Source organism: Ambystoma mexicanum, chromosome 4q (genome assembly GCF_040938575.1).
Source record: "Ambystoma mexicanum isolate Mex_15411 chromosome 4q, UKY_AmexF1_1, whole genome shotgun sequence".
NCBI lineage: Eukaryota > Metazoa > Chordata > Amphibia > Caudata > Ambystomatidae > Ambystoma > Ambystoma mexicanum.
In genome coordinates, this window is record NC_090928.1 from 657594343 (window position 1) to 657607005 (window position 12663).

General features: G+C 42.1%; 1 protein-coding gene across 1 annotated transcript in view; it reads left to right on the forward strand.

Annotated features, from left to right (window-relative positions):
* Positions 1 to 12663, forward strand: part of ACYP2 (acylphosphatase 2) — a 1335183-nt gene that overhangs the window by 198204 nt on the left and 1124316 nt on the right. The window contains exon 2 of the mRNA XM_069607235.1: positions 11594 to 11610. Within this exon, the coding sequence (XP_069463336.1) occupies positions 11594 to 11610 (17 nt within the window). The remainder of the gene's footprint in view (positions 1 to 11593; positions 11611 to 12663) is intronic.

The following is a 12663-nucleotide window of genomic DNA, read 5'->3' on the forward strand; positions in this document are numbered from 1 at the left end:
CACTCGCCCCAAGGCCTATCGCGTGTGAAACTTCACGCGAACCCCAGAAATACACGTTCCCCACTCGCACAGGGCCAATCGCTGTGTGAAACTTCACGTGAAACCCAGAAATACACGTACCCGGATCCAATCGCGTGTGAGACTTCACACGAACCCCAGTTATACAAGTACCCCGCTCGCCCAAGGCCTATCGCGTGTGAAACTTCCCGCGCACCCCTGAAATACACGCACACGCTATTTTTCACACAGCGGGTGTCCGTGTTTGTCGCGTACCCCTTTGCACGTCATTTGTCCTAGAGGGACACAGTATGAGACATTCATCATAGCTGTATGTACGTGCTTTTTGTTAGCGCACATTTTTTTCATGCGCAGGGACGCTACGGCTTGCCTTTGAGTGGCGGAGGTGTTTAGGCCTGTGCGCGTCTTTGCCCCCGCGCTGGTTTGCCCTATTCGATTCCATGAATACGTGTTGTAGCCGAGCGTGTGGGCCTTCCGCGCTCTTGCCTCCTGTACTTCCCCTGTGACGCCCACATTTTCACATGTTGTTCCCCATTCCGCGTGTCACGCCCCGTGTTACGCCTACTTTTGTTGTGTGCGCCGCACTATGTGCGCTTTTGCTGTGCGCTTAGCGCACGCTGTTTGAAGGCGTGTGCGCCAACGTGCGCCAAACAGGATTTCAGCGCACATCCATGGATTTCCACGCGCACCGACTTCCATGAATCGCTGTGCATGGGTTTCGCTGTGATTTTCGCACTGGCACTGCGATTCGCACGCTTTCGCATGCTTGCGCTGAAAATTTCAGCGCACATTAATTCCATGAATCGGCCTCTGTATCTGTCCAACCAAACAATTGCCTCGAGCATTGTTCACTAGTTAGGGTACATTCATTTGACTACATGTTATTCCCTACGGCTCAGTACCCTTTCTGAATTGAGCCCTACCCTATTACCCCTCTGGGTCCTTTGTGTTACAAACCATTAGTTTTTTTTCTCTGCCTTTAAGCAATTTAAACCAATGAATGGAGTATTTTATAATGATAGCGCCAATCAGGAGCTTCGTTTGATTGCATCTCTGCTTTCAGGTCTGGGCTGGTGTGCAGTAATACTTTCTTGACATGATGCTCAGCCATTTAACTGGCCTGTGTGCGCAGCTTCATTGTCTTTTAAGCTTCCTCCCCCAGTCTCGTGGTTTGGAGGTTTGCAAGGTTTCAGTGGCAGGGCAGACTTGGACAAGTTTGCACTAAGAGTTGGAATGTGTAGTACGTTAGTGAAACGGCAGCTCTGAATTTGTCCTGAATTTATGTTATAAATGATAGTAGGAAATGAGTAGTTGTGGGTAGGCGTGGATGGGATTTTGGTGCCAAATGATGCTATTGTTGACTGAGAACACTCAGAATGTATGGTATTTCTAATTGCACATTAGGGTAACTTAATAGACCAGGAGTGATTGCATAAACCATTTGATTATTAAGGAAAAGGTCAGCGTGTCCCCTAAGTTGGGAGATAAAGTTAATGTAGAATACATCAGGTCTGAGCATGACATACAAAGAGGTGGAGGGTAAAGTAAGGTTTACGAGGATTTGAAATAAGATAGGGAAGATATGATGCACGGTTTTGTAACTAGCAAAAAGGTTTCATTACTTATGGACCATGAGTTGTCATATTGAACCCAACAACCCTAACTCAACCCACTCTACCCCACCTACTCTATCCCGCCTCAGCCAACTCTATCCCAAACCACCCCATTCTACACTACCTTGCCCAACTCTAACCCACGTTACCTAACTTACCCTCACCTCATCCCGCAATATAGCTACTTACCCAAACCCTACATCTGCCCTACTCTAGCCCTGCTATCACAGTGATCTGTCCCTCCCCTCTCTTTACCCCCACGCCACTGTATCCCAGTCCCACCCAATTCTACCCCTACCACATGCACCTTCACACCACTCTACCCGCACCGTTCCCACCCAGTTTCAGCACACTTCAACCCCACTCTACACCATCTCACCCACTAACCTCCACTCACTTTACCCCATCTCACTCTGCCATACCCCACTTTACCCGATCCCACTGTACTCTACCACAACCACTCTACCCCTACCACACACTTTCTACCACACCCAGGGTACCCCACCTCAAGACACTCTACCTCATCCCAATACTCTACCTCATTGCACTCAACCCTCACTTCCACACCACTCTGCGCCCACCCCTATGCTTCCACTACCTACACTTCACGTAATCCCATCCACCCTCTACTCCTGCATCATCCCACTGTAACCCCACCATCCCTACCGGCCCCCAATCTAACCCCATCCCACTTTACCACTGCTTAACTCTACCTGCACCTCATCCCACTGGGCCCCCAACCTCCTCTATGCATCTCCCCACCCTCCTCTATCCCTACGCCCACCCTACTCTACCCTTACTGTAGTCCACCCCTACCTCCTTTCCACCTAATGTTCCTTCTACCCGCACCTCACTCTACTGCTTCCCACCACCCCCCACATAGCAAAAAGACTACTGTACATTGCTGCGGTGAAGAGAAGGCTTTCTACTTGTCTGTTACTAAAGTTATGTATCTGCCAGCACTACCATTTTTGGAATTACTGGGTAATTTGAGCCCAGGTATTCACTGCATTCTATCAATTGAATGTAAAATGCCACAAACCACTGCAAACACCCAAACTATTAGCTGTGCTAATGCCTATTTAAAATTGGGGGTCTGGCTCCTTTTAGATTCAGTTAGCATGTGCTTGTATATCAGTTCTGTAAAGCGGAATCTCTGTAGTGTTATGTTTATGGTGTTTGGGTGCCATATGAGGTGAGGTGTATGTGTGTGCATGTGGCGCAGTATGTTGAATGTTGGAATATGATGAACACATGAGAGGGGTGTCTATGCGTATATAAGTTGGAATATAGGATGCAATATGTACAAGTGGAAAGCTTATGTTATGATAGTTGGGTCATTTGGCGTCGGGTTTGCACTTTGTAGAGTTATTTCTTTCTCTGCATGTTTGATATTAAATTATTTTTTTGCTTAGCTTAATGCCTTCGATTGTAATTTCTGTGCTGTCTGCCTGCGCGCCTTCCTGGGTGGCAGTCTGTGTGTGCATGTATGCCAAGGCACGTCATGAGCTGCATTCCATCTCTCTTATCACTTTATCACCATACAGCCACCATGCTTAATACAGAAAAGGAGAACTTTTCAGTGTAGTAAAAATATCAAAACCTATTGTATAGTTGTATTATATGGTTTTAATCTCTATATCCTGCCGCATGGGTAATTTTTGTATGGATGATCGCTACACAAAGGACAAATAAAACATTTAGAAACCAGATAAACATGCTGCTTTGCCTTCACTTGCACTCTCTACGTGGGCAGCCAGTATAGAGCGCATTAGTCATGGATCATGTAGCTTAGAGGTGCATCTACAGTCGGGTTCCCCCAAGCTTTTGCACGCTATGAGCAAAATGTACATGTCAAATAAAATGGCAAGCAACATCCATTCACTCAGTGAAACATCAGCACTCAGTTGGCAGAAAAATGATGGCAACACAAATTAGAAATGTAATAAATAGAAGACTGCTAACAAAACATTTTAATTTGAACTTCATTTGACATTTAGTGATTGTTTACAGGAAATTAAGCTGTCAGTAGGACATTTTCCGACAGATAGGACCAGCCAAGTTGTTCAAAAATATAGTAGAACTAAATAAACATTATCAGAGGCTTCAGGTTCTCGATCAAAATATTTGTAAGAAATGTAGTGCAAATCTTTTTGGACAGTAAAATTGGTCACAAATGGAGCACTGATTTGCAGGTGTACTCTGGAGTTCTATAAATTTTGGTTATAGAAAGGGATGAACCATGGTTCAGTGCGGAATGTAGACTCTCAAAAGGAAACTTGAACCATAATTTAGTGAGAGGTGTGTACATGGCTGGCCAGATGTATGGTTTCAAAAGGGCATATAGAAATTGCTAAAAGGAAAAAAAAATTGAGTACCAATGGGAGCTTTTGCAAAGGGCTGCATTTCTGAATGTCACCAAATTGTTTTAGGTTTAATTCAATTGTCAAGACAGACATTATGCCATCTCCTTGGACCACCAACTCCCCATACTTAGACCAATTTCCTTACTGGACATCGCCAGTAAGATATTTTCCAAATGTGTGTTTCTCAGACAGGAGAAGTGGGCTCAAAGTAACAATATCTTGAAGCCCTCCCAGGCAGGTTTCAGGGGATGGTGTATTACAGTGCTGCTTCACTCTGAGCAGACCACTGCTTGACTCTGCGCACCATCATGGAGAACTAAGGTAAGGGTAAGGGAGGGAGGTTGCATGTGGCTTTTTCAGGTTTGGAGAAAGCGTTGATTTGATTGATGGAAATATCTTGTGGCGTAATTTGAATTGGGGTTCCTAATGATTTATTAAATCTTATCCAACTGTGATACGCAGACATCTCAACGTCTGTCCGGTATACAAGGTTGGGGAATTATACATTGTTTTCCCCCCCACCAATAAAGGTGAAAAGCAGAGATGTCAGTTGGCACCACTCTATTCCTTTCAGACTTTGACTCTAGTACTTATTATGGACTTACCCCCGGCATGTCTCCAATAGGATCTTGTATATACAAATGACTTATTTTAGCAGCTATAGTTTGAAATTAAATATGATGAAAACAAAAATGATGGTGTTCAGGAAAAGGGTGAAACCTTGTAGCTGGTTTTTAAATGTAGGGATGAGGAGGCAGTCTCATTTTTATTTGAGCCTACTCTTCTCAAGGAGGTGCTTGGGTGAATAATTTTAAGAAGACAGCCAAAAGGGCATTGTTAAGGATTAAAGGGAGTTTTAAGATTATATTTCAAGTTTGGGGCATTCAGATTGGACAGGTGCCTGGAGGTATATAAGGCAAAGGTTTGGTCCATGATTTTCAATGGCAGCAAAATCTAGAGTGGTTTGAACTGTCCTGTCCTGGAGGGGTTGCTAAATATATTTCTGTGCCAAACAGCAGGTCTCCCTCCAGTTACTTCTGGTAGCACCTTATGTGCTGAATAGGGGTGTTCAGTTTGAAGGTCTTGGCCCAGATAAGAGTTTTAATTTATTTTTTAACAGCTTGTCTGGGATTTTCTGATACCATACAGTGAATTGCAGTGTAAGCGCAATTTCAGCTTCCCTTGGTAAAGAAAGATACCTGTGGTACGAGGGGATTGTAAGGCACTGTCCATTTGGATGAGGGGGTGCGATCTAACTAAGTTTGGCACATTAAGTCAACTCAAAATGGCTCTTAAAGCATGACCTTGTCCAATGGGGAGAGGGGAAGATGTCCAAAATATATATAGGTTTCCCTCTTTAGCCTTAAATGCAGATTTACGCACACATATAAAACAGCAAAGAAAAATCTGTTAAATAATATCGCCGGAATGCAGGAGGCTGATGCTAATGGTACATTTAAATGTACTTGCCCCTAAATAAATTAAGGTGTGCAGGAGGAAGCACAAAGTCTGCCTGCAAAATGGGAGTCGATGACGATTTGGTTCATTTTCTGTTCATTTGTTTTGAGTAAGCGTGGACATGCATGCACGCTATGTATTAAATAGTGAATTATAATGATCAGGTTTTTATATATAGCTTGAATGAATGTTAAAGCTGCTTTTTTATTTTGATTGAATTTTATAAAGCATGATACATGTTTTTAAATGTTCCTAACAATGTAGAAATATGATTAAATAAATATTGATTAATACTGATCTTTGCATGGCTTTATAGATCACTTTACTGGAGCTTCAGAGGTTAGCCCCTAAGAATTAGTTTGGAATGCAATGCCAAATAGTGTATTTTTAAGCACTTGGGGCCTGTTACATTGGTGAAAGTGTTTAGGAATAAAAATAATATTTTTCCGAAGTATTTGGAGCCCCTTTTTTTTCTTAAAGGGATTTCACACAAACCTTAATGGCAAACATTGGTCAAAACTGAGCATTTGACAGCCACTTTACAGAGGAGTGTGGCGCTGTTAACTAGGTATTTGGATTACTTAATTGGTTTGTTCATTTAAACTTATTAGCAGTAACTTAATTGGATTTCAATATAGAGCAAATATATTATAAAAAATGTGGCTTGCATTTACCCTGTCTGCCCATTAGCCACGTGCCAGAGGGGCAGAGTATCAAATGATGTCAATGTACCACTATAAATATAGGTGACACGAATAGTACAATTTTTGATACATTTATTGCACAATGGCATCAAACTCAAACCTCACTTGTACAAAAAGCAGTGCATGCAAATTATTTAATAAAGGAAAGTTGGGTATGTATGCCAAGTATTTTTCCATTATCCTCCTAGAAGCTGTACAAAGGAACAGAATATGACAATTTTCTCTAGGACACAAACATGTGAACATGATTCAATTATTTAACTCCTTCATACATTTGTCAGCTGGGTAAAGTATCTGAAGATGATAATGTTTTAACAATGACACTGATATAATCGGTAAGGACATTCACCGAAAAATAATATGCAGTGTGGTAACCAACAAAAATCTTGCACCTAAAAAAATAATCAAACGGGAGCCACATCAGGCTGAAAGGCCAACATTCTAGCACAGTCCAGGACTCTGTCCTGGCTATACTGCTACTGCAGCCTCATCCCTTCAGCACTTCCATTTAGGCCTGCACACCATGGCCCAAAGCAACTTCACAAGCAACAAAGTAGAGTGCCGCAAGCAGCATGTTTCTCCCGAGCTACAGGTTGGGGATCATTGATCTACAGTATTCATGTGCCAGTTTAAATGTCCTGGTATTTCTTGCATATTTTGAATTAAGAAGGGTGCATTTAATTTTTCTTGGCATACAAATATAACAGACAACAACGGGGGCGGATGGGAGTCGATGTTTGTCATACCTGTATGATAAAAAGGAACACAAGGTCAAAGAAAAGATATTGGTCTCCTAGGGGCTTCACACACCTGTTAGAAAGCAGAGAAAAGGACAAATATAGTTGGCAGAATGCGGAAATGCCCCCACAGCGAACCATGTGCTCCCATCCACTTCTGTGGTTCTTTGAGCATCTGGCTAATTTGCATAGTCAGTAAGCTTGGAGCATATCACAATGCCCACAATACAAGTGTCTAGGCTGTATAGGGATATAGAACTGTGACGAGGTGACTGAAGCAGAAGGGAATAGAAGCGCTCAACTGTTTTTACAGCCATCCTTCAGCAACAGTTGCAGTCAAACAAGCGTTTCTAAAATCTTCGTTCGAGGACGATTGTGATTTTTCTTAAAAGGAAAGCGCAGCTATTTTTTGTATTTATTGTATTGTGGAAGTAAAACATTAGTGAACCTTGCATGCGGAGTAGCCTTCCTTTTCCAGAAAACGGGAGTTTAAACGTTCTTTTAAAGGGAACACAACTGGCGGTGTAGCCAATGGACAGGATCGAAATGAGCTTTACATTGGCTGTTCCTTGATATTAGAAACAAAGAATCGTTCTTGCTCTATGTAAAGCTTTTCTAGTAGGCCTCCAAAGTGAAGGAAATGGGTATGCAAGAGTTGTATGCTTTAACAGGATCTACACACTGCTATCACGTCAATCTTACTAATACTTTTACTTGTGCCCGTAAATATGCATGCAGCTTTTAGTTTAAAACCAGTTTCTATACTTGACTTGATCACATATTTGCTGTCACTAACGGCATCGGGATTCGCCCTGCAATAAATCTGCTTGGGAATTATATTGCACAGTGTAGTTTAGGAATGGCCACCACATTAAATAATAATTCTGCAGCTCCCCATTGGCTGATCATGCTTCTTGTTTCCTAGCCCTATTCTTCCATATGCTCATCAACCACAGCAGCTTGCTTCTTACACAGCTGCTTCCTCCCATAGTTAGGTTATTTGGAGTTTCACGGCTAACAGCAGTTTTAGGTTTAAAATGTCTCTGGCATGGTTCAGAGGTTCTGCATTTAGATATCTCTAGTTAGTTAAAAGGGCTCATCTTGAAGATGGACCCCACCATGACCACTTTAATGGTTCTCACTTCTCTCCAGAACTGTCAATTTAGTTGTAATATAATTTCAAATAATTAATACTGAAACAATAACTAAAATTAGGCTGATCAATTTCAGATGTATAAACTCTCTCTTTCTATAATGTACACTGTTTGATTGAATATGCTTATATCACATCCTTAATAAGATTGAATGTCAGGCAATTACTTTGACCAAGAGGAGTACGTTTATGTGCGTTTGTGTGTGTGCAAACATAACTTCGTGCTTCTTGACCCATCCCAGTTTTCACCTTCCACAATGCTTTTTGTCCTTTTCTGCGGGGAACTGCCCTTTCTTGCTGCTTTTACCCCCATCAAGCCACCTACGTGTTGCATATTACACACCGTCAATTAATTTTATTTTAAGAGGAAAATATACTTTTCCTGTGTCCTTTTATGGTGGAAACGTCTCTCAAATAAAAGGAAGCATGAAAAAAACGTACCATTCCATGGAGTTTGAAGATAAAACAAGGGGAATTCCATTCCCTTTATGGGAAAAACACAATTCCTGCAAAGGCTTATGGAGTGAACACTATCTTTTTTTAAAAGTAGTTTACTGTAACTTTTTTCCTTAAACAGTGTAAAGAGACGTAACCCAAAACCGGTACGATAAAAAATAATCCAGAAAGGCCAAATACCCACTGCACTACTTTGCAAGGGAAAACCAGGTTTATTATATGCAAAAGGTCTCAGACGGTCCGGAGAACCGAACTGAGACAGAGCTTGTCACGCCCCCAGAACAGGTTATATAGCGGTTATATAGCGGAAAACCGCATATTACCATGTAAAGGTTACAATGTCATCCCACCAACCTCATTGGCTACCACCTATATAAAATGCTAATACCACCCATATAGTCCCTTCACCGATTCGCCACGCCTTATCTAAGCCCATTCCCCTGTGTACGTTGGCCCATTACATCGTCACTATTAAATCCTAGTACATGATTGGCTAACAGGTATATTGATACACTATTAAATTTCAACCACCATGTGATGTGCACCCCTCCGACCAACTCTACTTTGATAAGGCAATGGGCTTTCTCATTATAACAGACGCTGCGACACACACAAGCTGTACCCCCGAATAAATTTACTGGGAACACCTGTGCTACTCCTATCCTATATCACAGTAGGTTCGAGACAAAGCCCCCCCCCCTTATCTCGTTCAAGCCTGAGGTGTCCAGTAATGACCATGCTAGAGCACCACTCTTGTGTCTGAATTTCAGGGATTTATTTACTTAGGTTATGCTTTGGGCCAAATTCTCAACAACAAACAAATTGGCACAAATGAAGCGATGCGGTAGTGCATCTTATCTTTGTAACCAAAACAAGATGTATCACATTCTCAAAGCCCATTTGATTGTGTGCAACATAAATGTGCATATTCCAATGCCCTTTTCACTACCTTTGCGCATTCGTGCAACTCAATGGGCATTTCTGCACATTTCAGGGCGCATACTGAATTCACAAGCAGGATGCGCTTTGAAATGCACAGGAACGAGGCACGTTCTCCTGTGCCTGTTGGGAGCAGGCGCAGGGGGATCCGCAAAGCATGTGCACAATCCGAATGACACAAGGCCTAGTAGGACCATTTTTGTTGTTCTTCATACCTGCCCCCCATCACCTTTGTGTCTTGTTGCACCTTAAAACACCATTTGGTGTATCAGCGCATTATAAAAACCCAATTAATAAATTAAAATAATTGTCATTAATTTTGACAGCAGCAGTTTGAACCGCTGCTGTTACACTTGCTTTTCTAGCCCTCAAACAGAGAGAGAAATGCTTTAATTTTTGGTGTGCATCTCAAAATGAATCTGGGAAATGTGCTTCCAGCACCAGTGGTGGTCCTGGCAGCCTGTCATACATTAGTGTATGTACTTCCAACACTAATGTGTGCAAGGGAGCTGGCCTGCGCTTCTTTGGCTGCAGCACAACCACCAAGAAATGGGCAGGTCACCTTTGTGAATAAGGTGACCTGCACATTTCTTAAAGGGGTACAAGTAAAGTAAGCAGATGCTCTGTGTATATTTTACCTTTTACTCAAATGCTTAAATAAATAAATCGTTTTTGAAATAGCTCTGTACAGATAACAAAAATAATTACAAAGATTTCCCACAATCCTGCGGTTTCGCCTTGAAAACATTTGAATGCACAAGAGCAAGACATCCTCTCTCCTGAGTTACAGCGATCAACCAATATAAAGACTTTCGTCTTTCAACTATTTATGTTTGCACCAGCAGAGCAGGCAGGCACGTCAGATCTGTAATCTCATTACTAACCAATCCATTAAGGTGGCGCCAGCCGTACAGACACTTTTATGCGCCTAAAAACAGTGACATGCTCCCAACAAAAAGATGGGCTGATAACCAGAAATGACCATAGGCTTCTCTGCTTGCACCCACACACCCAACTGCTATGCGCGGATTAGTGGCACCAGCAGAGTAGCGCCACAGGGAGTGACGCTTCTATTTTTAATTCCGCAGCTGAAGAAGTTAAAGGAAAAAAATGCATCTTTTAATTTGTGTTAATTAGTAGGCGCAGTGAAGTATGGTTTCTAAAAATATCTGTTTTGCAACTAAAATGTACTTTTCCTCTCTAAAAAATACCCCCATTAGGAAGTGGCTTTACTATTTTACTCCCTAAAAAAAATGTTTACTCAACTTCAAGTTATACGGTCATCTGCAACCCTGGGTGCCTGTAATTGAGCCCTAGAAACGTCCCTTCTGCAAAAGAAGCTGTAAAGTTAAAAAGAACGGGAGGACTAAGCACTTCATCCGTCCTTTAATTGATCAATATTAACACACATTATTAAAGCACTTAAAAGCAGGGGAATACGGCATGAAGCAGTCTTTAGGAAGAGAAATTGAAAACGCTGTGCGAGCACAATACCTCCTTCTAGACTGCACACTGGGGCCTTTTCTTGAGTAAAAGTAGTTTGCTCTGCTGCTTCAATCCACGTTTATGTACTCTCATTTTAATGTACTCTCTTCAAGAGTTTTTAGAGACCAGGGTTTACTTGCTGTTGCCTTGGAAGACGTTCTGCTCGGTGTGAAATTACGCTTCTTTCATTTTCGCTTCTCAATTTGTGAGCAAAGGTTACCAAATAACTGCTTGGCTATACACGAAGTCACATGCAGTACTGACAGGCCATGCTGATGCAGTGGGTCACCACTGGTGGGATTTCCTACTAGCGTCTCCGATTGTGTTGTTTATTCCCATAAATCATCAATGTGGCATTTTATTTCGGGCATATCATAGCAACAAGGTGATAAGGTTACTGGAAAACACAACCTCATATTGGAAGAGCTATTTTCGAATAACTGACACTGTTAAAACTGAACACTATTGTTGCAGGATATTGCACTGCTGTAATATATTTGCACCTTGATTAGCATTTGACCTGGTGCAAGAAGACACGGCAACGGTGCAACTGTTGCACTGCCGTGTATGATCTCATTGCTGTTTGGTTTACTTTGTCTTTTGAATTTTCTTTGTAATGCACCCTCATTAATTACTGCTTTTCTTTCTCTTTTGTCCCAAAAAGGCGTGTGCTTCAGAATGGTAAGGAACCAAAGCGTGCATTAAGTCTGATTCGATGAACTTGTGTTTTTTAATGACTATGCTGTGCTATGCCAAGGAACCTTGTCCCGTAGAGCTGCAGCCTCTCTTTCAAATTCTGCTGTCTGAAAGTTGTAAACCTTCAACCACAGAGTTAAGCAAATACATCTGGTTTTAAATGTCTACCCTCGCCAAAGTGCAGAACTCTAACAAGGAATATCCTGCATGCGATTTGTATTACACTGTTTGACATTCCAATTTGGGTAATGATTAATGGTGTGCATTCCTATAGACTGACTCTCTGAGGATGTTCAATGTGATGTTATTGCTTTCCCTTACTGCTGAAACTGGATATCGCATGCAGGGCAATATTGCACGTACAGTTAGTACATATCCAATGTTAGTCATCCAGCCCCCTTCTGCCCACCTCCCTTAATGTATTGCAGTACACCATGTGGCTTGTCTTCCCATCTGTCTTGCTTGACACCCTATGTTCTGCTCAATTTCCTTTCCTTTAATATGTCCATCTGGCCATGTGCTTTCTACGGAATCTTCCAGGGTCCAACATTCCTGTCTGTTATGGGTGTTGATGATGGCCACGCCACTTTCTCACACGAATGACCTCTTGGGGCATTATATCTTCACCTCTGTTGTTTTTTTACATCTCCTCAATCAGACTTTGTAGTTTTCTGTTCATCCTTCTTGATTGAGCTCCTTACATGTCTCACTCACGTAGATAAGTCTCTGATCCATTGACAGTGTTCGTTATGTCTTCCTCAACTTTACTCTTTTGTTCTATCAGGAAATCTCTATGTATGAATACAGGACTTGTTGTGTCCGTGAATACCGGTAGTGGGAACATGCTCTATACCAGTATGAGCTTCTGCACGGAATCCTATAGAATGTGAACAGGCTTGGCCTGTGAACGTTATATAACCAGATGCTATTGTCCGTATTGAGGGTGACCATGTGTTTTCCGGATGAAAGATGTGTCATACAGATAGACGCAATCAAATAGTGGCTCGGTTTAATGCACCCTGGTCAGCAGCATAGACA